The sequence below is a fragment of the Heptranchias perlo genome, unplaced genomic scaffold (genome assembly GCF_035084215.1).
Source record: "Heptranchias perlo isolate sHepPer1 unplaced genomic scaffold, sHepPer1.hap1 HAP1_SCAFFOLD_160, whole genome shotgun sequence".
NCBI lineage: Eukaryota > Metazoa > Chordata > Chondrichthyes > Hexanchiformes > Hexanchidae > Heptranchias > Heptranchias perlo.
In genome coordinates, this window is record NW_027138859.1 from 255983 (window position 1) to 281829 (window position 25847).

At 45.7% G+C, this 25847-nt stretch overlaps 1 protein-coding gene across 1 annotated transcript in view; it reads right to left on the reverse strand.

The window, feature by feature from the left end:
- The window catches only part of si:ch211-126j24.1 (phosphofurin acidic cluster sorting protein 2), a gene marked incomplete at its 3' end in the record, with an annotated part of 536875 nt that overhangs the window by 253172 nt on the left and 257856 nt on the right, over window positions 1–25847 (reverse strand). The window contains exons 3-4 of the mRNA XM_067977559.1: window positions 7060–7149; window positions 5457–5582 (exon numbers count right to left, since the gene is read on the reverse strand). Of these exons, the coding sequence (XP_067833660.1) occupies window positions 5457–5582; window positions 7060–7149 (216 nt within the window). The remainder of the gene's footprint in view (window positions 1–5456; window positions 5583–7059; window positions 7150–25847) is intronic.

The window sequence follows — 25847 nt, forward strand, 5'->3', positions numbered from 1 at the left end:
TTGACACGGTGACCCAAATGGCCTCCTTCTGTGCCATAAATTTTTTAATGATTGTATAGTGGGAAATCTAGAACAAGGGGACATAACATTAAAATTAGAGCTAAGTCATTTCGGAGGGAAATGAGGAAGCACTTTTTCACACAAGGGGTAATGAGTTCAGGAGGAGCAGGAGTGGGTAGCCACCAAGCAGACTTGGAGGAACAGGCAGGCAGTGCCCTGGGAGTGGGGCACTCACAAACCGGTATGCTGTGTTGAATACCAGTGAGGGTGATGACACCGCGGGGAGTGCAGTCAGAAGCAAATCCACGGCACCGTGGGACATTCGGCTGCACGGGGGGGGGGGGGGGGGGCTAAAGAAAGTGTAGAAATGCAGTTGTTATGGCGGAATTGATAGTCAGGGGGATACACATGAGTTTCTGCAACCGCAGACTTAAATCCCAAAAGGTGTGTTGCCTCCCTGATGAAGGATATCACTGAACGGGTGCAGGATATTCTGCGAGGGGAAGGGGAACAGCCAGGAGTCGTGGTCCATGTTGGAACCAATGACATAGGTAGGAAAAGGGTTGAGGTCCTACAGGCAGTTTCAGGATAGGATCTCAAAGGTAGTAATTTCTGGATTACTCTCAGTGCCACATGCGAGTGAGTTCAGAAACAGGAAAATTGTGCAGATAAATACGTGGTTGGAGAAGTGGTGCAGGAGTGAAGACTTCAGATTCCTGGGGCATTGGGACCAGTTCTGGCGCAAGAGGGACCTGTACAAGCCGGAAGGGTTGCACCTGAACAGGGCTGGGACCAATGTCCTCGTGGGGAGGTTAATTAGTGCTGTGGGGGAGGGTTTAAACTAATTTGGCAGGGAGAGGGGAACCAGGGCGAAACAACAGAGAGGAGAGACAAGGTGCATAGAAAACTAGAACGGATAGACAGCAACGGAATATATAACGGTGTAGAAAGGGCAGGAATTATATGGAGGAATAAAGCAAAGCAGACTAGTATGGTGTTGGAATGCAAGTGTGTTAATGCGAGGAGTGTTACAAATAAGGTTGATGAGCTGCAGGCACAAGTTGCCACCTGGGGTTATGATATAGTGGCTATAACGGAGACCTGGCTTAAACATGGGCAGGAATGGGAGCAAAATATTCCTGGCTACAATGTACTCGGGAGGGATAGGGAACGAAAAAAGAAAGGAGGGGGGGTGGCAGTATTGATCAAGGATAATGTTACAGTTCTACAGAGGGACGATATACTAGTGGGGTTCAAAGACTGAATCTATTTGATTAGAGTTAAGGAACAGAAAAGGAGCTGTTACATTGCTGGGTGTTTACTATAGACCCCCAAATAGTGAGAAGGAGATAGAGGAGCAAATCTGGGGGCAAATTTCAAGATTAATATAAAAATAATAGAGCAGACTTCAATTACCCTAATATAGGCTGGGAAAAAAAGTGTAAAGGGCAAGGAGGGGGAAGAATTCCTGAAATGTGTACAGGAGAACTTTCTTAATCAGTGTGTTTCTAGCCCAACGAGGAAGGAAGCCGTGCTGGATCTAGTTCTGGGGAATGAAGGAGGGCAAGTGGAGTGTGTTTCAGTGGGAGAACATCTGGGTAATAGCGATCATAATATAATGAGGTTTAAAGTAATTATGGGAAGGGACAAAGAAAATCAAAGGTGAAAATGCCCAACTGGAAGATAGACAATTTCAGTGATATGAGAAGGGATCCAGCACAGGTGGACTGGAAACAAAGACTGGCCGGGAAAATAGTAAATGAGCAATGATAGGCCTTCAAGCCGGAGGTAGTTCTGGCACAAGCCAAGCATATTCCCATTAGCAGGAAAGATGGGGCATCCAAAGCTACAGCCCCCTGGATCGCAAAGGAAATAGAGGTCAGAGGCTGGGTATTCTGCGGCGAGTGACTCACCCCCTGACTCCCCAAAGCCGTTCCACCATCTACAAGGCACAAGTCAGGAGTGTGATGGAATACTCTCCACTTGCCTGGATGAGTGCAGCTCCAACAACACTCAAGAAGCTCGACACCATCCAGGACAAAGCAGCCCGCTTGATTGGCACCCCATCCACCACCCTAAACATTCACTCCCTTCACCACCGGCGCACAGTGGCTGCAGTGTGTACCATCCACAGGATGCACTGCAGCAACTCGCCAAGGCTTCTTCGACAGCACCTCCCAAACCCGCGACCTCTACCACCTAGAAGGACAAGAGCAGCAGGCACATGGGAACAACCTGCACGTTCCCCTCCAAGTCACACACCATCCCGACTTGGAAATATATCGCTGTTCCTTCATCGTCGCTGGGTCAAAATCCTGGAACTCCCTTCCTAACAGCACTGTGGGAGAACCTTCAGCACACGGACTGCAGCGGTTCAAGGAGGCGGCTCACCACCACCTTCTCAAGGGCAATTAGGGATGGGCAATAAATGCCGGCCTCGCCAGCGATGCCCACATCCCATGAACGAATTAAAAAAAAAAGAAAAAGGTTTATGACAAAAGTTAGGTACAGAATACAGTAGAAAGCCAAGCAGAATACAGAGAGTGCAAGGGGGAAATTGAAAAAGGATATAAGAAGGGCAAAGAGAGAGTATGAGAAAAGATTAGCGGGTAACATAAAAGGGAACTTAAAATTATTTTATAAACATATAAAAAGTAAAAGGATAGTTAAAGGAACGGTGGGGCCGATTATGAATAAAAAAGGAAATCTTCTTGTGGAGACAGAGGGCATGACCGAGGTACTGAATGAGGACTTTGTATCTGTCTTCACAAAAGAAGAGGATGAAGTAGAGTGTGGGAGTAGAGATATTGGATAGGATCAAAATAGATAGAAAGGAGGTGCTAAACAGGTTGGCATCACTCAAAGTTAACAAGTCACCTGGTCCGGATGGGATGCATCCTTGGTTGCTGAGGGAAGCGAGGGTGGAGATAGCAGAAGCTCTGACCACAATCCTTAAATCTTCCATGGATATGGGAGGGGTGCCAGAGGACTGGAGGATTGTAAATGTTACATCCCTATTCAAAAAATGGGAGGGATAAACCTGGTAACCCCAGACTAGTCAGTTTAACGTCAGTGGTGGGAAAACTATTAGAGACCACTGTCAAGGACAACATTAATTCTCACTTGTAGAAGCATGGGTTAATAAGGGATAGACAGACGGATTTGATAAAGGCAAATCGTGTCTGACTAACCTGATTGAGTTCTTTGATGAAGGTAGTGCAGTAGATGTTGTTTCTATGGATTTTCAAAAGGCATTTGATAAAGTACCATACAACAGACTTATTCGGAAAATAGAAGCACATGGGATTAAAGGGACGGGGGTAACTTGGGTACGTAATTGGCTATGGGATTGGAGGCAGATAGTAGTGATGAACAGATGATTTTCTGACTGGAGAGAAGTTTGCAGTGGGGCCCCCCAGGGATCGGTATTAGGACCATTGCTTTTCTTGTTACAATATAATTGACCTGGACTTGGGTATAGGGGGTACAATTTCAAAGTTTGCAGATGATACAAAACTTTGCATAAATAGTGAGGACAGTAGCAGACTTCAGGAGGGCATAGACAGACTGATGAAATGGGCAGACACGTGGCAGATGCAATTTAATGCGGATAAGTGTGAGGTGATGCACATTGGGAGGAACAACATGGAGAGGCAGTTTAATCTAAATGGAACTATTCTGAGGGGGGAGCAAGAGCAGAGGGACCTGGGGGTGAATATTCACAAATCTTTGAAGGTTGCAGGGCAAGTTGATAAGGCCGATAAGAAAGCGTATGGGATACTTGGCTTTGTAAATAGGGGCACTAAATACAAAAGCAAGGAAATCATGCTAAACCTTTACAAATCACTGGTTAGGCCTCAGCTGGAGTATTGTGTACAATTCTGGGCACCACAATTTAGGAAGGATGTCACGGCCTTCGAGGGGGTGCAGAGGAGATTTACCAGGATGATGCCAGGGATGAGGTACTTCAGTTTTGTGGAGGGATTGGATAAGCTGGGATTGTTCTCCTTCGAGCAGAGAAGGTTAAAGGGAGGCCTAATAGAGATATTCAAAATTATGAGGGGTTTTGATAAAGCAAATAGGGAGAAATTGTTTCCTCTGGCAAGTGGCTCAGTAACCAGAGGTCATAGATTTAAAATAATTGGCAAAAGAACTAGAGGGGAAAAGAGGAGAATTTTTTTTCACACAGAGGGTTGTTATGATCTGGAACGCACTACCTGAAAGGGCGGTGGAAGCAGATACCATAGGAACTTTCAAAAGGCAATTGGACTTGAAGAAGACTAATTTGCAGGGTTATGGGGAACAAGCCGGGGTGTGGGACTACATTGCACTGCTCTTTCAAAGAGCTGGCGCAGGCACGGTGGGTGAAATGGCCTCCTTCTGTGCTGTAAGATTCTATGATTCTAAATCTGGAACTATCTCCTCAAAAGGCTGTGGATGCTGGGGGTCAACTGAAGCTTTCAAGACTGAAATCGATAGATTTTTGTTAGGTAAGGGTATCAAGGGATATGGAACAAAGGCGGGTAAATGGAGTTGAGGTACAGATCAGCCATGATCTGATTGAATGGCGGAACAGGCCCAAGGGGCTGAATGGCCTCCTCCTACTCCTATATCTACAGTGTGGTATCCACCTCAGGAATACCTTGCAGCACCTCTTACCACGGTAATTATTTGGGGCAGAAATGGAGGGGTAATGGGGTGGAGGTTAGCCATGATCCCTTGACCCCATTTCATTGTGGCGGAACGAGCTTGTGGTGGGCCTTGAAGGGGACTGGCTGTTTTTTGAGAGGAGAATTCAGGTACGATTATTAATTGCGGATTTGAGGCAGTAGCCTTTAAGGGTGCATTTTCCTGATCCTGGCCCCAAAACGAGCAGTAATTCAGATGAGAATCCAGGCCTGTGAGTCTCCAGCAGCCCACAATTCTCCAGATGTGACCTTACTCCTGAAATATGAGAATTTTTTTTCTTAACCATCACTGCAGCCTGGGTGTGGTTTAGTGAGTTAAATACTTCTATGCACAATGCTGTTCCTGTTTAAGAATATATAGCACCTGATAGCCCAATTATAAAGGCAGCATCCCGTTGCCCTGTACGGCTAAGAAGCTTCCTGCTTTGATTGTTGGCCTGGGTTGGGTTAGCTGATAGCAGCCAAGTCAGTGGAAAGGAACAACTGGCCTCAGCACTCCTGGATTAGCGAGGGGGAAGTCTGCTCGGGTCCCCTCTGCTCTCTGGTGTTGACTAGCCTGCTGACTTTCAGTCTAGGCTCGCATTAATAACATCCACTTGGATGAGGTACCGGAGGCAAAGGTTTCAATGCCTTCACAAGGAGAAGGGGAGAAAATGGGCACAGAAATGGTGAGAGAAGTGACAATGCACGAAGGCAGGCTGTCCTCAGACTGAGAAAGGGAACAATGGGGGGTTTGGTTATTGGTAATATCGGGCAGTAAAAGCTTACCTCAGCCATATCGATCGCTCCCACCGCCAGCGTCTTGTAGCCCAAAATGGTCCGGTTTTTATACCTCTTCCTCCTCTGTAACATTATCTGTAGTTTGTTTGCGTCTCTCTTCAGGAAGTGGGGATACTGACAACGGAACAGAACAGAACAGACTTTCAGTTATTTTTTTAAGTTCATCAGGGGCAGCGTGACATTGATGTTGTCTTATTGGACACGACACCGATTCACTCCTCAAAGAATTCTGAAACACTAAACTATTTCTCATCCACTCACTTCCATCTTAATTATTTTTTTTACAAACGCAGAAGTGAAAAAAAGGTTAAAACTTTCACACAGGCAGGTCTCAGTCAAAGGCAGGCCAGAGTGAGAGGTTTCAGTGCTCCCAAAAAACAGCCAGGCCCCTTCAAGGCCCACCACAAGCCCGTTCCACCACAATGAAATGGGGTCAAGGGATCATGGCTAACCTCCACCCCATTACCCCTCCATTTCTGTCCCAAATAATTACCGTGGTAAGAGGTGCTGCAAGGTATTCCTGAGGTGGATACCACACTGTAGATATAGGAGCAGGAGGAGGCCATTCAGCCCCTTGGGCCTGTTTCGCCATTCAATCAGATCATGGCTGATCTGTACCTCAACTCCATTTACCCGCCTTTGTTCCATACTGACTCCAAAACAATTCTGGTACCCCACTCAGCAGCTCGATAGACTGAAGTCTACTTAAGGTGAGTCCCTTGCTCAAGGAGATGAATCGTGTAAGTGGGTAGCAGGCAGGTGATCTGTCCCCAGGCACATGCCCAATGCAGCCTCCCTGCCTACCTCAGTAGCTGCTCCCAGGCCACTTCCAAAGCTGCTCTGAAACCAGATGCTGGGTGGCATGCAAGAATGGCTCTTCACCCCTTGTGAGGAAGTGTGGGGCCTCCACTTAGTACCTGCCCCACTGTGGCAAGGCTGACACCAGGAACTCCAACATGGGGCACCAGCACTTGTCAGGCCCCAGCTACTCTCCTCCCAACACCAACCCTTCCACCGCCCCAGGCCCCTCATCTCCTGAAATCGGCAACAACTTGTCCACGTGGCCATTCTTCACGCATGAGCCTGAATAATGAGTACTGGCATGCTATTCTACCACAGGAGGAGCATCACAGCTAAGTTTGATCCTTTCCTCAGCTGACATCTACACTTTCCATCAGGAGTCATTGTATAGAGAGCAGGAGCCTCCCGAGGCCATGGGTGTTGAGGCCAATTGTAGCTGCCCTACTGCTACCTCAGCCCAGTACCGCAGGACCGCAGTGGGTGGTGCCTTCAGGAAGTGCCGTACAGAACTCCCGAAGCAGCCATAATGAAGCAGCTTCTGCTTGGGACATCCCCGCGCAGGTCAGGCTGAAATTAGGAACTCACCGTGTGATACGAAAGAGGGAAGAACCGTACCTTGTCCACAGTGATACATTGGTTTATTTATGGCAATGGAAATTCCCTAACCCACTAAAACAGGGAAACACACTGTGGAGAAGTGGATACTTCATCGCTTACTCTTCTGGAAGAGTTAAGTAAAAAATATTCTTTGAAAACACAAAGTGACAAAACTTCTACGTGTAGTAGATACCTGCAAGGAAAAGGTGAGCTCTAAGTCGGTCTCCATCAGGCCACCTGGCGGGAGAAGGTATTCATTCGATCTTAGGATTCGCTTCGAACCCTACAATGCATCAAAATGAGAGAAACACCTCTATTATTCGGCATGCTGTGCAAATCAACCCAGTGAGAGCATTGTCACTTGAAGCCGCTGCTCACTCCTGAAACTTAACCTATTAAGATCGTTTTCAAAGGAACAGTAGTAAAGAGGTTACAACGATGCCAATGGAGCAGCCTGGTATTTTTTTTTTATTTGTTCATGGGATGTGGGCGTCGCTGGCGAGGCCGGCATTTATTGCCCATCCCTAATTGCCCTTGGGAAGATGGTGGTGAGCCGCCTTCTTGAACCGCTGCAGTCCGTGTGGTGAAGGTTCTCCCATAGTGCTGTTAGGGAGTTCCAGGATTTTGACCCAGCGACGATGAAGGAACGGCGATATATTTCCAAGTCGGGATGGTGTGTGACTTGGAGGGGAACGTGCAGGTGGTGTTGTTCCCATGTGCCTGCTGCTCTTGTCCTTCTAGGTGGTAGAGGTCGCGGGTTTGGGAGGTGCTGTCGAAGAAGCCTTGGCGAGTTGCTGCAGTGCATCCTGTGGGATGGTACACACTGCAGCCATAGTGCGCCGGCGGTGAAGGGAGTGAATGTTTAGGGTGGTGGATGGGGTGCCAATCAAGCGGGCTGCTTTGTCCTGGATGGTGTCGAGCTTCTTGAGTGTTGTTGGAGCTGCACTCATCCAGGCAAGTGGAGAGTATTCCATCACACTCCTGACTTGTGCCTTGTGTATGGTGGAAAGGCTTTGGGGAGTCAGGAGGTATCATAGTAACACAACGTCTTAGTGTACCATTCTCCGAGTAAGATGACAACACATCCATAATCCCTTACATTACTTCCTCTCGAGTATGGCGGAGGTGACTGACTATGTGGGTGTGGGAGAAGAAGCCCGTTGCTGGAGATGTGCTCGGCTGTGTTAGGACAGGAGGGAGTGGAAGCCTTTGAGGGTCATCCCTTGGGAGTGACCATAGAGAAGAGGCAGTGGAGGTGGATTGCATGTTCGACACAGTCAAGGCAACGAAAGACAGTGCACTGTAGCTGCAGAGACTTTGATCAGGACAGTCTTGGTGCAGAACTCAGATTAAAGGAGTTCAAACGGAATTGTGGAAGAGGAGAGCAAAACCCTTGGAGGAGAAATGAAGGCTGGAGATGAGGCAGCAGTTGGAGGAGACTGAAGAATCCAGAGTGGGCTTTGTGAGGAGTGGGATGATAACAGCAGGTTTGAAAGGGATGAAGACAGTGCCTGAGCAGAGGGGAACATTTAGATGTCAGCAAGCATAGGGGCAAGGAAAAATAGCTGAGGGCTCAAAAGTTGGATTGGAAGGTGATTGAGCTTTGTCTCATGGAGGAGAGGCCAGAGAGGAAGAAGAGGGAGAACTACTCAGTGATAAAGGGGGAGTAGGCGGGGGCGGGGAGTAGGTTGAAACAAGTGGTGAGCGGAGGAGGAGTGGTGGAGCAACTGCCTGATGGTCTCAATCTTGTTGATGAAAAGATCCATAAGTTCCTCGCAGTTAGTATTGGAGGCGAGGGTGGAAGGGCTGAGAGATGGTTTGTCTTTGAGGAGTTTGGGATTCTACTTAATTAGAAGGAACCAATCACAACACCTTGAAATGAACCCGTTTTATATCTCTCCCTTGTACATCATGCTTATCTCTGACTGAGAGAAGGTCCCCTACCTGTTTCCAAGCTTCTGTCTATGTGGCAGCCACCTCAACAATTACGAGGCACATAAATGTGGGTCAGGACAACTCTCCCTCCCTGTTAACCTCCATGACAATCCTCTCCTGTGGATGTACCAAGCTGAACAAACCATTTCCCAATAGGCACGAAGGGAAACACCAAGAGGATGTCAATTTGTGCTGTTTTTACATATGTTCTGGTGTCTGGTGAGGGGCAGGTCAATTGTCTGCCTTTTCATAAATGAATGTTGTGCAGCACTGGGAGTATAGAAATAATATAAACATAAGGTACCAATATTCAAAATGTGGTGTCTAAGATCATGAACGGTTTTGAGAGAGTAAATAAGGAGAAACTGTTTCCAGTGGCAGAAGGGTCGGTAACCAGAGGACACAGATTTAAGGTAATTGGTGAAAGAATCAGAGGGGAGATGAGGAAACATTTTTTTTACGCAGCGAGTTGTAATGATCTGGAATGCGCTGCCTGAAAGGGTGGTGGAAGCAGATTCAATAATAACTTTCAAAAGGGAATTGGATGAACATTTAAAGGGAAAAAAATTACAGGGCTATGGGGAAAGAGCAGGGCAATGGAACTAATTGGATAGCTCTTTCAAAATGCTGGCACAGGCACAATGGGCCAAATGGCCTCCTTCTGCGCTGTGCCATGCTATAATATTCGACAATTGAAATGATGCAAACAAGCCAGGTTGGAGAAGCAGCTCACTGAGTTGTTGCTTTGGTTTCTCCCCCTCCTAGCTTTCTCCCCTCCTCTCCTGGTCACTGACTCTTGCTGGAATACAGTTCCACTGGTGGTGACAGCCTTCTGATACCTCCCCCAAGTGCCCAGTCTCTAAGTGCAAGACTTACACTGAATTTCGGCGGGATATTCAACTGTGGAGTGCAACCTGATGCCCATGTACACGCACAATGAACCCAGGATTACTGGGTAGTGATCATAGAATCATAGAAAATAGGAGCAAGAGTAGGCCATTCGGCCCTTCGGGCCTGCTCTGCCATTCAAAATGATCATGGCTGATCGTCTAATTCAGTACCCTGTTCCCGCTTTTTCCCCATATCCCTTGATCCCTTTAGTATTAAGAAATATATCTATCTCCTTCTTGAATACATCTAATGACTTGGCCTCCACTGCCTTCTGTGGTAGAGAATTCCACAGGTTCACCACCCTCTGAGTGAAGAAATTTCTCCTCATCTCGGTTCTAAATGGCATACCCCGTATCCTGAGACTGTGACCCCTGGTTCTGGACTCCCCAGCCATCGGGAACATCCTCCCTGCATCTAGTCTGTCTAGTCCTGTTAGAATTTTATATGTTTCAATGAGATCACCTCTCATTCTTCTAAACTCTAGTGAATATAGGCCTAGTCGACCCAATCTCTCCTCATACGACAGTCCTGCCATCCCAGGAATCAGTCTGGTAAACCTTTATTGCACTCCCTTCATGGCAAGGACATCCTTCCTCAGATAAGGAGACCAAAACTACACACAATACTCCAGATGTGGTCTCACCAAGGCCTTGTATAACTGCAGTAAGACATCCCTGCTCCTGAACTCAAATCGTCTTGCAATGAAGGCCAACATACCATTCGCCTTCCTAACTGCTTGCTGCACCTGAATGCTCGCTTTCAGTGACTGGTGTACAAGGTCACCCAGGTCTCGTTGCACCTCCCCTTTTCCCAATCTATCACCATTCAGATAATAATCTGCCTTTCCGTTTTTACAACCAAAGTGGATAACCTCACATTTATCCATGTTATACTGCATCTGCCATGTTCTTGCCCACTCACCCAACTTGTCTAAATCACATTGGAGCCTCTTTGCATCCTCCTCACAGCTCACTTTCCACCCCAGCTTTGTGTCATCTGCAAAATTGGAAATGTTACATTCCGTTCCCTCATCCAAATCATTGATATATATTGTGAATAGCTGGGGCCCAAGCACTGATCCCTGCGGTACCCCACTAGTCACTGCCTGCCACCCGGAAAAAGACCCGTTTATTCCTACTCTCTGTTTCCTGTCTTTCAACCAATTCTCAATCCATGCCAGTGTATTCCCCCCAATCCCATGTGCTTTAATTTTGCACACTAACCTTGTGTGTGGGATCTTATCAAAAGCCTTCTGAAAATCCAAGTACACCACATCCACTGGTTCTCCCCTATCTATTCTACTGGTTACCTCCTCAAAAAACTCCAGTAGATTTGTTAAGCATGATTTCCCTTTCATAAACCCATGCTGACTTTGTCCAATCCCGTTAATGCCTTCCAAGTGTCCTGTTATCACATCCTTTATAATAGACTCTAACATTTTCCCCACTACTGATGTTAGGCTAACTGGTCTGTAATTCCCTGTTTTTTCTCTCCCTCCTTTTTTAAATAGTGGGGTTACATTTGCCACCCTCCAATCTGTAGGAACACTTCCAGAGTCTATAGAATTTTGGAAGATGATCACCAATGCATCCACTATTTCAGGAGCATGAAACCTAAGCTCGGGGCACCAAGCCAATTACAGCACTGCCCCTACTCCCCTGACTGAGATCAGATAGCAGCACGGAGAATTCTATTTTGGCACCCTCTGGTGTAGATAGCTTAGCGCTAAAAAGGTTGGCGCCTAACCCAATAAAAGAAAGATTTGCATTTCTGTAATGCCTTTCATGACCTTTACAGCCAATTAAATACTTTTTGAAGTGTAGTCACTGTTGTAATGTAGGAAATACAACAGCTAGGCTATCGGATTGGCAATTTATTTTGATGGATTGTGGATAGATTAACAGAAGAAACCCCTTTAACGAGATGTTAACGGTGTTCATTGCTCGTACCAATACTACTTTACACTGGTTCAACGGCAGCACTGTTTACATTGCTCAGCTACTTGCGATTGTTCGAAGGGAAGCCGCTTTTATATTAGCGCGTTCTGGGAGACTTGTGTGTATGAGCCAGCTCTAACCATTTAGACAGCTAAATCTAGCTCCCAGGCTTGTAGTCCCAGTTTTTCAGGCAACTTAGAGAGCGTTGAGGTCCGACTGAAACACCGTAACTAGGCCACCCAGCAGCTTGCTATTAAAGAAAGACTTGACTGAATTTCCTCCGGATCCTGACCACAGTTGGCAGATCTTGCTCGGCTTGCAATGGGGCAAAGCCTCCGCCCATCCCTTGCCAGGCAAACCATGTCAAAGGCAGTGGGGCTGGGGCAGGGGCCTCTCCTGGTAATTCCCGCTTCCCTGGCCTCATAAGGGATCCAGCAGGAGACGGGAAGCTGGTACATTTTACTATTAGTTCCCTTACACAGGGAGCCAAAGGGGGCACAGAATGGGGACTCTGGGCGGGGAGGGGGGGGGCATGGCTAGTCGGCTGGCTGGCACTGGAGTTTCCAGCAGCCTGGGGTCGGCAGTCACCCAAGATTCACCCGCCAGTTCCACAAACTCTGGCGGTCAGCACCAGAGAGCACGATCCCGGCCCGTGGATTTTTGGTCCGTGTATTGCATCCCTCAGAAATGTCTCAAAGCATTTCAGGTACTTTGAAACGCATTGACTGCCGTTATGTAGTCATTTTACACACGGCAAGACCACACAACAGCAACAAGGTAAATAACCAGTTCATCTGTTTTTGGCCAATAATGGACTTCTTCAAATAGTACCATAGGCCTTTAACATTCACTTGTAGCATCCATAATGCAGGACTTCTGAGAGTGCAGCACTCCCTTGCTCCTGTACTGGAGTGCCAGCCTGGAGTCCATGCTCAGGTCTTGGAGTGGTGTTTGAATCCACAACCTTCTGACTCAGAGGTGAGAGTGCTACCAAATCAGCCAAGCTATCGTACTCAGATATGTGTACTGCAAGTGTAACTGCAAGTAAGGTTAAAGGGACAACGTTAAACCTGGTCCTTGAACTGAAACAGCAAAGTCAAGGTCCACTCCCATGAGAAGTGGGTCTTGTATACACATAAAACGAATAAAAATAAACCACAATATACAGTAAAAATTTCCATTTAAAATTTGAAGGAAACTTTGATTGGATTAGGGCACGCAAGCAAAAAAGTCCAGATGCAGGAACATTATTCGAGTTAATTTGCTCAGAATGTGGCTGTGCGTGCCTGTGAATTCAGAGTGACCGATAACAACGCTGGGAAATACAAGGAATGTTCCAGACCATGTGGAAAATATAATGAATGAAAATATTTTCAGTCGCACATTGTTGGTAAAGAATAAAATCCAATCAACAGGAAGGCTGGGCTTAAAAGGTTCACCACATGTCCCCAGTGGCTCTGTTGGTAAAGGAAAGGAAGTGAATAACGGAGTCAGACTATTGGTATGTGCTGAGTGAGCTGATCTCAGCAAGAGCAGCAGAAGGGGGCATTACCATTGATCTCAATGTCTCTGGGCAAAGGAGGGGAGGAACCAGCCAGGGTTCCTGTGCTGATCACCATCGACAACAACCACATGCATTTATATAGCGCCTTTAACATAGTAAAACGTCCCAAGGCGCTTCACAGGAGCGATTATCAAACAAAATTTAACACTGAGCCAAATAAGGAGATATTAGGACAGGTGACCAAAAGCTTGGTCAAAGAGGTAGGTTTTAAGGAGACTCTTAAAGGAGAGGTAGAGAAGTGGGGAGGTTTAGGGAGGGAATTCCAGAGCTTAGGGCCTCGGCAGCTGAAGGCACGGCCGCCAATGGTGGAGCGATTAAAATCAGGGATGCACAAGAAGCAAGAATTGGAGGAGCGCGGAGATCTCGGAGGGCTGTAGGGCTGGAGAATGTTACAGAGATAGGGAGGGGTGAGGCCATGGGGGGATTTGAAAACAAGGATGAGAATTTTAAAATCGAGGCATTGCCGGACCGGGAGCCAATGTAGGTCAGCGAGCACAGCGGGTGATGGGTGAACGGGACTTGGTGCGAGTTAGGATGCGGGCAGCAGAGTTTTGGTCGAGCTCAAGTTTACGGAGAGTGGTTCCTGCTGGAAACTGGAGGTGTGCAGACATCAGGTGAGGACAGGATTGGTCGCGGCTGGAATGCCAGACCGACTGTTTAGACTACCCTGCCAACAATAACGCCGGGAATCTCCTCAGGGGCTCTCCCGATCGCCCGCCGTAACTTCGGCTGAAACTCGGTTAATGCAGACATCTGGGGTTTCCACCAATCTACCAATGACGTCCGATGAGGAGAATCCCCCGGAGGAGATTTCTGGCGTCAGTGTCTGGGCTCGCACATGAAGAATGGCCCATTAGGCAAGATACCAGAAGATGCACTGCTCCATAGAAATATATTAATATGGTTCCAGAGGTGAAACGGTATGGCATTGTGTTTAAAATCCAACGAGTTCAAAACCTGTTCACAGCGTAACTTCATTCAGTTAAATACTGGAATGGGCGAATGGCCTCCATCATCTGTACTTATGTTTGTGATATTAAACGAGCATATTCAGAGTTTACACTGCTGTAGTGATCCAGAGACAATGAAGAGTTTAGCACCACTTCTTATCACGGCCCTAACACCACCTCTCTATTTGAGTAGTTGAAGATGCACAGAGTTCTATTCCCAGTGCTCTACAAACCATGGCACACCTTCACATACATACACTTTCACCTCCCATACCAGTGTTGTAATTAGATTTATTTAGGGGCTGAAATTCTGTTACAGTATCTGCCAGGAACAGCAGGGGTGGGAAACCAGGGGCCAGCACTCCCTCAGCATGTACATCATCTGTGTGTGGAGTTAGACCACAGAGCTGCTGTTATCAGGATCTGGTCCAGACAATTCACCCATCATGGAGAATACCATAAGAACCAATTTACAGAGGTTGGTATCCACCGTGCTGTTTGCCTCCCTCAGCATGAACATAAGAACATAAGAAACAGGAGCAGGAGTAGGCCATCCGGCCCCTCGAATCTGCTCCGCCATTCAACGAGAACATGGCTGATCTTCTACCTCAACGCCATTTTGCTATACTATCCCCATATTCTTGACGCCTTTCATATCTAGACATCTATTGATCTCTGTTTTGAATATACTCAATGACTGAGCCTCCACAGCCCTCTGGGGTGGAGAATTCCAAAGACTCACCACCCTCTGAGTGAAGAAATTTCTCCTCATCTCAGTCCTAAATGGCCTACCCTTTATTCTGAGACTGTGACCCCTGGTTCTAGATTCCCCACCCAGGGGAAACATCCTCCCTGCATCTATCCTGTCGAGTCCTGTAAGAACTTTATATGTTTCAATGAAATCACCTCTCATTCTTCTAAACTCTAGAGAATACAGGGCTAGTCTACTCAATCTCTCCTCATAGTGACAATCCCGCCAACCGAGGAATCAGTCTGGTGAACCTTCGGTGCACTCCCTCTATGGCAAGTATATCCTTTCATAGGTAAGGAGACCAAAACTGCACACAATACTCCAGGTGTGGTCTCACCAAGGCCCTATACAATTGCAGTAAGACATCTTTATTCCTGTACTCAAATCCTCTTGTAATAAAGGCCAACATACCATTTGCCTTCCTAATTACTTGCTGCACCTGCATGTCAGCTTTCAGTGACTCATATACAAGGACAACCAGGTCCCTTTGAACATCAACATTTCCCAATCTCTCACCATTTAAATAATACTCTGCATTTCTGTTTTTCCTACCAAAGTGGATAACTTCATATTTTTCCACATTATGTTCCAACTGCCATGTTCTTGCCCACTCACTTAGCCTGTCTATATCCCCTTGAAGCCTCTTTGCATCCTCCTCACAACTCACATTCCCGCCTAGTTTTGTGTCATCAGCCAACTTGGAAATATTACATCTGGTCCCCTCATCCAAATCATTGATATAGATTGTGAATAGCTGGGCCCAAGCACCCAGACATCCAGGGTTCTCTCAGAAAAGGGAGCTATTCTCCTTCGCTGGCCTCACCTCAGCACAATAGACAGAAGAAGCAGAAATGGACAATGTACAACCAACAGGAAGTGCAGGTACAGCTTTAAGGGCTGCCCCTGCATATTGATGTTCCTGCATATTCCCCCTCCCCACACCTCAGAAAGCCGAGGTAGGGCCCCTCTGTTTGCTTGAAATGTGAGATGTGCCCCAGTGGAATTTCAGCCCCTTAGCGTGTTAGCACCAGTACCCTTGAAGAAAAATTGTAGTTAAGGCTTAATGTAGAGAGATATTCTCATCATTATCACCAGCCACTCAAAATACTCTATCCAGACATAACCCAAATTTGGAAGGAAAGAATCTATAATTTGACTTTATTGCTGGGTGTTTGTCACAGTTCATGTGAGCACAGAACAAACATTTCACATGTCCACCATTACACTTTATTAAAATCGTAGTGATGACATTACAAAACACACACACTCATACATACAGCTCAGCTTACCCACGGGCACGGAAGCACATACCATAGCAAATTCTCTCATGCACGAACAGTCCAAATCACCACCCATAGTCATTGGAATTCACAGGCACATCAAGCCCCAGTCTACAGCTCCCACAGTCTCTGGATTTCATATTCTCTATAGACTCAAGTTACCTTTACCTTCAACCTCACATAGAATTATATAGACACTACACACTGGAACAGGCCGTTCAGCCCAACCAGTCCCTGATGGTGTTTATCCTCAACATGAGCAGCATCTTAACCCATATCCTTGTATTCCCCTTTCCTTTAACCACCTACCCAACCTGTTCTTAAATGTTGACATGGTCTGTGCTTCAGTCACTAACTCTGGTAGTACATTCCACAGCCTCACAATCCTTTGTGTGAAAAAGTTTCTCCTGCCCTCTCTCCAAAATCATTTCATCTTATATCTGTGTCCCCTTGTTCTAGACCCCTCAAACACCTATTTACTCTGTTCCATCCTTTAGTTATTTAAACAACTCTATCAAATCATCCTTTAATGTCCTCTGTTCTAATGAAAACAGCCTCAATTTTTTCAAGTCTTTCTTCGTATTTGTATTTCCTCACACCAGGCAGCATCCTAGTGAATCTAAGCTGTACTCTCTCAACACCCTTCTCATAGTGTGGAGCAAAAAACTGCACACAGTACTCCAACCGTGGTCTTAATAAGGTTGTATACAGATCACCATTTCATCTGGATTTTTAAAATTCATTCATGGGCATCGCTGGTGAGGCCGGCATTTATTGCCCATCCCTAATTGCCCTTGAGAAGGTGGTGGTGAGCCGCCTTCTTGAACCGCTGCAGTCCGTGTGGTGAAGGTTCTCCCACAGTGCTGTTAGGGAGGTAGTTCCAGGATTTTGACCCAGCGACGATGAAGGAACGGCCGATATATTTCCAAGTCGGGATGGTGTGTGACTTGGAGGGGAACGCGCAGGCGGTGTTGTTCCCATGTGCCTGCTGCCCTTGTCCTTCTAGGTGGTAGAGGTCGTGGGTTTGGGAAGTGCTGTCGAAGAAGCCTTGGCAAGTTGCTGCAGTGCATCCTATGGATGGTACACACTGCAGCCATGGTGCGCCGGTGGTGAAGGGAGTGAATGTTTAGGGTGGTGGATGGGGTGCCAATCAAGCTGGCTGATTTGTCATGGATGGTGTCGAGTTTCTTGAGTGTTGTTGGAGCTGCACTCATCTAGGGAAGTGGAGAGTATTCCACCACACTCCTGACCTGTGCCTTGTAGATGGTGGTAAGGCTTTGGGGAGTCAGGAGGTGAGTCACTCGCCGCAGAATACCCAGCCTCTGACCTGCTCTTGCAGCCACAGTATTTATGTGGCTGTTCCAGTTAAGTTTATGATCAATGGTGACCCCCAGGATGTTGATGGTGGGGGATTCGGCGATGGTAATGCCGTTGAATGTCAAGGCGAGGTGGTTAGACTCTCTCTTCTTGGAGATGGTCATTGCCTGCCACTTATCAGCCCAATCCGTGATGTGGTCCAGGTCTTGCTGCATGCGGGCACGGACCGCTTCATTATCTGAGGGGTTGTGAATGGAACTGAACAATGTGCAATCATCAGCGAACATCCCCATTTCTGACCTTATGATTGTAAACAATTTTACAACACCAAGTTATAGTCCAGCAATTTTATTTTAAAATTTTATTGCTGGACTATAACTTGGTGTTGTAAAATTGTTTACAATTGTCAACCCCAGTCCATCACCGGCATCTCCACATCATGACCTTATGATGGAGAGAAGGTTATTGATGAAGCAGCTGAAATAAGGAAGGGCAGGTGACAGAAGTGTTAGTGAGGGATCACTTTGGGACCAGTGATCATAATTCCATTAGTTTTAAGATAGCTATGGAGAAGGATAGGTCTGGCCCAAAAGTTAAAATTCTAAATTGGGGAAACGCTAATTTTGATGGTATTAGACAGGAACTTTCAGAAGTTGATTGGGAGAGTCTGTTGGCAGGCAAAGGGACGTCTGGTAAGTGGGAGGCTTTCAAAAGTGTGTTAACCAGGGTTCAGGGTAAGCACATTCCTTATAAAGTGAAGGGCAAGGCTGGTAGAAGTAGGGAACCTTGGATGACTCGGGAGATTGAGGCCCTAGTCAAAAAGAAGAAGGAGGCATATGACATGCATAGGCAGCTGGGATCAAGTGGATCCCTTGAAGAGTATAGAGATTGCCGGAGTAGAGTTAAGAGAGAAATCAGGAGGGCAAAAAGGGGACATGAGATTGCTTTGGCAGATAAGGCAAAGGAGAATCCAAAGAGCTTCGACAAATACATAAAGGGCAAAAGAGTAACCAGGGAGAGAGTAGGGCCTCTTAAGGATCAACAAGGTCATCTATGTGCGGAACCACAAGAGATGGGTGAGATCCTGAATGAATATTTCACATCGGTATTTACGGTTGAGAAAGGCATGGATGTTAGGGAACTTGGGGAAATAAATAGTGATGTCTTGAGGAGTGTACATATTACATAGAGGGAGGTGCTGGAAGTCTTAACGCGCATCAAGGTAGATAAATCTCCGGGACCTGATGAAATGTATCCCAGGACGTTATGGGAGGTCAGGCATGGTTTAATCAGGGATAGTCATAGAATCATAGAAGTTTACAACATGGAAACAGGCCCTTCGGCCCAACATGTCCATGTCGCCCAGTTTATACCACTAAGCTAGTCCCAATTGCCTGCACTTGGCCCATATCCCTCCATACCCATCTTACCCATGTAACTGTCCAAACTTATATAACTGCAGCAATACCTCCCTGTTTTTATATTCTATCCCCCTAGCAATAAAAGCCAACATTCCGTTGGCCTTCTTGATCACCTGCTGCACCTGCAAACTAACTTTTTGATTTTCTTGCACTAGGACCCCCAGATCCCTTTGTACTGCAGTACTTTCCAGTTTCTGACCATTAAGATAATAACTTGCTCTCCGATTTTTCCTGCCAAAGTGCATATCCTCACATTTTCCAATATTGTATTGCATCTGCCAAATCTCCGCCCACTCACCCAGCCTGTCTATATCCCCTTGTAGGTTTTTTATGTCCTCCTCACTCTCTACTTTCCCTCCCATCTTTGTATCATCTGCAAACTTTGATATGTTACACTCGGTCCCCTCCCCCAAATCGTTAATATAGATTGTAAAGAGTTGGGGACCCAGCACCGACCCCTGCGGAACACCACTGGCTACAGGTTGCCAGTCCGAGAATGTACCATTTATCCCAACTCTCTGTTAGAAAACCAATCCTCCACCCATGCCAGAATATTACCCCAATCCAGTGATTCTTTATCTTGAGCAATAATCTTTTATGTGGCACCTTGTCGAATGCCTTCTGGAAGTCTAAATACACTACGTCCACTGGTTCCCCTTTATCCACCCTGTACGTTATGTCCTCAAAGAACTCAAGCAAATTTGTCAGACATGACTTCCCCTTCCTAAAGCCATGCTGACTTTGTCCTATTAAATTATGTTTATCCAAATGTTCCGCTACTGTCTTCTTAATAATAGACTTCAAAATTTTACCCACCACAGATGTTAGGCTAACTGGTCTATAATTTCCAGCCTTCTGCCTACTACCCTTTTTAAATAAGGGTGTTACATTAGCAGTTTTCCAATCTGCCGGGACCTTTGCCGAGTCCAGAGAATTTTGGAAAATTATTACCAAAGCATCCACAATCCCTACTGCCACTTCCCTCAAGACCCTAGGATGTAAGCCATCAGGTCCAGGGGATTTATCCGCCTTGAGTCCCATTAATTTACTGAGTACCAATTCCTTCGTGATTTTAATCGTATTTAGCTCCTCCCCGCCTAGAGCCCCCTGTTTGTCCAGTGTTGGGATATTCTTAGTGTCCTCTACTGTAAAGACTGAAACAAAATATTTGTTCAGCATTTTTGCCATCTCCATGTTTCCCACCATTAATTTCCCGGTCTCATCCTCTAAGGGACCTACGTTTGCCTTAGCCACCCTTTTTCTTTTTATATAACTATAGAAACTCTTGCTATCTGTTTTTATATTTTTTGCTAATTTATTTTCATAATCTATCTTCCCTTTCTTAATCAATCCTTTCGTTACTTTTTGCTGTCTTTTGAAGACTTCCCAATCTTCTATCCTCCCACTAAGTTTGGCTACCTTATATGTCCTTGTTTTTAGTCGGACACTATCCTTAATTTCTTTACTTAGCCACGGATGGCTGTCATTTCTTTTACACCCTTTTTTCCTCAGTGGAATATATATTTTTTGAAAGTTGTAAAATAACTCCTTAAATGAACACCACTGTTCATGTACCGTCTTACCCATTAATCTATTTTCCCAGTCCACTTCAATGAATTCCGCTCTCACACCATCATAGTCTCCTTTATTCAAGCTCAGTACGCTTGTTTGAGAATCAACCTTCTCACCCTCTAATTGGATATGGAATGTAACCATGTTATGGTCACTCATTCCAAGGGGATCCTTAACTAGGACATTATTAATTAATCCTGGCTCATTACACAGGACACTATTATACACTGCCTGTAATTACTGGACACTATTATACACTGCCTGTAATTACTGTCACTACTATACACTGCCTGTAATTAATGGACACTATCATGCACTGCCTGTAATTACTGGACACTATTATACACTGCCTGTAATTACTGGACATTATTATACACGGCCTGTAATTACTGGACACTATTATACACTGCCTGTAATTACTGGACATTATTATACACGGCCTGTAATTACTGGACACTATTATACACTGCCTGTAATTACTGTCACTATTATACACTGCCTGTAATTACTGGACACTATTATACACTGCCTATAATTACTGTACACAATTATACACTGCCCATAATTACTGTCACTATTATACATTGCCTGTAATTACTGTCACCATGATACACTGCCTGTAATTACTGGACACTATTATACACTGCCTGTAATTACTGTCGCTATTATACACTGCCTGTAATTACTGCACACTATTATACACTGCCTGTAAATAGTGCACACTATTATACACTGCCTGTAATTACTGGACACTATTATACATTGCCTGTAATTAATGGACACTATTATGCACTGCCTGTAATTACTGGACATTATTATACACTGCCTGTAATTACTGGACACTATTATACACTGCCTGTAATTACTGGACACTATTATACACTGCCTGTAATTACTGGACACTATTATACACTGCCTGTAATTACTGGACACTATTATACACTGCCTGTAATTACTGGACACTATTATACACTGCCTGTAATTACTGGACACTATTATACACTGCCTGTAATTACTGGACACTATTATACACTGCCTGTAATTACTGGACACTATTATGCACTGCCTGTAATTACTGGACACTATTATGCACTGCCTGTAATTACTGGACACTATTATACACTGCCTGTAATTACTGGACATTATTATACACTGCCTGTAATTAATGGACACTATTATACACTGCCTGTAATTACTGTCATGATTATACACTGCCTGTAATTACTGTCACTATTATACACTGCCTGTAATTACTGGACACTATTATACACTGCCTGTAATTACTGGACACTATTATACACTGCCGGTAATTACTGTCACTATTATACACTGCCTGTAATGACTGGACACTATTATACACTGCCTGTAATTACTGTCACTACTATACACTGCCTGTAATTACTGGACACAAATTACACTGCCTGTAATTACTGGACACTATTATACACTGCCTGTAATTACTGGACACTATTATATAACGCCTGTAATTACTGGACACTATTATACACTGCCTGTAATTACTGTCACTATTATACACTGCCTGTAATTACTGGACACTATTATATAACGCCTGTAATTACTGGACACTATTATACACTGCCTGTAATTACTGTCACTATTATACACTGCCTGTAATTACTGCACACTTCTATACACTGCCTGTAATTACTGTCACTACTGTGTGGATGGCCCGACTAGAGAGGGGGCAAAACTTGACCTCCTCTTTGGAAATAAGGAAGGGCAGGTGACAGAAGTGTTAGTGAGGGATCACTTTGGGACCAGTGATCATAATTCCATTAGTTTTAAGATAGCTATGGAGAAGGATAGGTCTGGCCCAAAAGTTAAAATTCTAAATTGGGGAAAGGCCAATTTTGATGGTATTAGACAGGAACTTTCAGAAGTTGATTGGGAGAGTCTGTTGGCAGGCAAAGGGACGTCTGGTAAGTGGGAGGCTTTCAAAAGTGTGTTAACCAGGGTTCAGGGTAAGCACATTCCTTATAAAGTGAAGGGCAAGGCTGGTAGAAGTAGGGAACCTTGGATGACTCGGGAGATTGAGGCCCTAGTCAAAAAGAAGAAGGAGGCATATGACATGCATAGGCAGCTGGGATCAAGTGGATCCCTTGAAGAGTATAGAGATTGCCGGAGTAGAGTTAAGAGAGAAATCAGGAGGGCAAAAAGGGGACATGAGATTGCTTTGGCAGATAAGGCAAAGGAGAATCCAAAGAGCTTCGACAAATACATAAAGGGCAAAAGAGTAACTAGGGAGAGAGTAGGGCCTCTTAAGGATCAACAAGGTCATCTATGTGCGGAACCACAAGAGATGGGTGAGATCCTGAATGAATATTTCACATCGGTATTTACGGTTGAGAAAGGCATGGATGTTAGGGAACTTGGGGAAATAAATAGTGATGTCTTGAGGAGTGTACATATTACAGAGAGGGAGGTGCTGGAAGTCTTAACGCGCATCAAGGTAGATAAATCTCCGGGACCTGATGAAATGTATCCCAGGACATTATGGGAGGTCAGACATGGTTTAATCAGGGATAGTCATAGAATCATAGAAGTTTACAACATGGAAACAGGCCCTTCGGCCCAACATGTCCATGTCGCCCAGTTTATACCACTAAGCTAGTCCCAATTGCCTGCACTTGGCCCATATCCCTCTATACCCATCTTACCCATGTAACTGTCCAAATGCTTTTTAAAAGACAAAATTGTACCCGCCTCTACTACTGCCTCTGGCAGCTCGTTCCAGACACTCACCACCCTTTGAGTGAAAAAATTGCTCCTCTGGACCCTTTTGTATCTCTCCCCTCTCACCTTAAATCTATGTCCCCTCGTTATAGACTCCCCCACCTTTGGGAAAAGATTTTGACTATCGACCTTATCTATGCCCCTCATTATTTTATAGACTTCTATAAAATCACCCCTAAACCTCCTACTCTCCAGGGAAAAAAGTCTCAGTCTATCCAACCTCTCCCTATAAGTCAAACCATCAAGTCCCGGTAGCATCCTAGTAAATCTTTTCTGCACTCTTTCTAGTTTAATAATATCCTTTCTATAATAGGGTGACCAGGACTGGACACAGTATTCCAAGTATGGCCTTACTAATGTCTTGTACAACTTCAACAAGACATCCCAACTCCTGTATTCAATGTTCTGACCAATGAAACCAAGCATGCTGAATGCCTTCTTCACCACCCTATCCACCTGTGACTCCACTTTCAAGGAGCTATGAACCTGTACTCCTCGATCTCTTTGTTCTATAACTCTCCCCAACGCCCTACCATTAACGGAGTAGGTCCTGGCCCGATCCGATCTACCAAAATGCATCACCTCACATTTATCTAAATTAAACTCCATCTGCCATTCATCGGCCCACTGGCCCAATTTATCAAGATCCCGTTGCAATCCTAGATAACCTTCTTCACTGTCCACAATGCCACCAATCTTGGTGTCATCTGCAAACTTACTAACCATGCCTCCTAAATTCTCATCCAAATCATTAAATTACAAATAACAGCGGACACAGCACCGATCCCTGAGGCACACCGCTGGTCACAGGCCTCCAGTTTGAAAAACAACCCTCTACAACCACCCTCTGTCTTCTGTCGTCAATCCAATTTTGTATCCAATTGGCTACCTCACCTTGGATCCCGTGAGATTTAACCTTATGTAACAACCTACCATGCGGTACCTTGTCAAAGGCTTTGCTAAAGTCCATGTAGACCACGTCTACTACACAGCCCTCATCTATCTTCTTGGTTACCCCTTCAAAAAACTCAATCAAATTCGTGAGACATGATTTTCCTCTCACAAAACCATGCTGACTGTTCCTAATCAGTCCCTGCCTCTCCAAATGCCTGTGGATCCTGTCTCTCAGAATACCCTCTAACAACTTACCCACTACAGATGTCAGGCTCACAGGTCTGTAGTTCCCAGACTTTTCCCTGCCGCCCTCCTTAAACAAAGGCACAACATTTGCTACCCTCCAATCTTCAGGAACCTCACCTGTAGCTGTTGGTGATTCAAATATCTCTGCTAGGGGGCCCACAATTTCCTCCTTAACCTCCCATAACGTCCTGGGATACATTTCATCAGGTCCCGGAGATTTATCTACCATGTTTGGACCAAGGCTGTAATGAGGTCTGGAGCCGAGTGGTCCTGGTGGAACCCAAACTGAGCATCGGTGAGCAGGTTATTGGTGAGTAAGTTGCTGCTTCATTGCACTGTCGACGACACCTTCCATCACTTTGTTGATGCTTGAGAGGAGACTGATGGGGTGGTAATTGGCCGGATTGGATTTGTTCTGCTTTTTGTGGACAGGACATACTTGGGTAACTAGGGGCGCGGTTAGTTGTGGAGTACAAGTCTTCTGGAGTCCAAGCCTTCAGCACTACATCCAGGATGTTGTCGGGGCCCATAGACTTTGTTGTATCCAGTGCACTCAGCTGTTTCTTGATATCACGTGAAGTGAATCGAATTGGCTGAAGACTGGCTTCTGTGATGGTGGGGATATCGGGAGGAGGCCGAGATGGATCATCCACTCGGCACTTCTGGCTGAAGATGGTTGCAAACGCTTCAGCCTTGCTTTTGTACTCACGTGCTGGTCTCTGCCATCATTGAGGATGGGGATGTTCACAGAGCCTCCTCCTCCCGTTAGTTGTTTAATTGTCCAACACCATTCACGACTGGATGTGGCAGGACTGCAGAGCTTTGATTTGATCCATTGGTTGTGGGATCACTTGGCTCTGTCTACAGCATGTTGCTTCTGCTGTTTAGCATGCATGTTGTCCTGAGTTGCAGCTTCATCAGGTTGGCACCTCATTTTTAGGTGCACCTGGTCCTGCTCTTGGCATGCTCTTCTGCACTCCTCATTGAACCAGGCTTGTTGGTAATGTGAGTGAGGGATATGCCAGGCCATGAGGTTACAGATTGTGCTGGAATACAATTCTGCTGCTACTGATGGCCCACAGTGCCTCATGGATGCCCAGTTTTGAGCTGCTAGATCTGTTCTGAATCTATCCCATTTAGCACGGTTGTCGTGCCACACAACATATTGGACGGTGTCCTCAGTGTGAAGACGGGGCTTCATCTCCATAAGGACTGTGCGGTGGTCACTCCTACCAATACTGTCATGGACAGATGCATTTGCGACAGGTGGATTGGTGAGGATGAGATCAAGTCGGTTTTTCCCCCGTGTTGGTTCTGTGCACCTGCCGCACGCCCAGTCTGGCAACTATGTCCTTCAGGACTCGGCCAGCTCAGTCAGTAGTGGTGCTACCGAGCCACTCTTGATGATGGACATTGAAGTCCCCTACCCAGAGTACATTCTGTGCCCTTGCTACCCTCAGTGCTTCCTC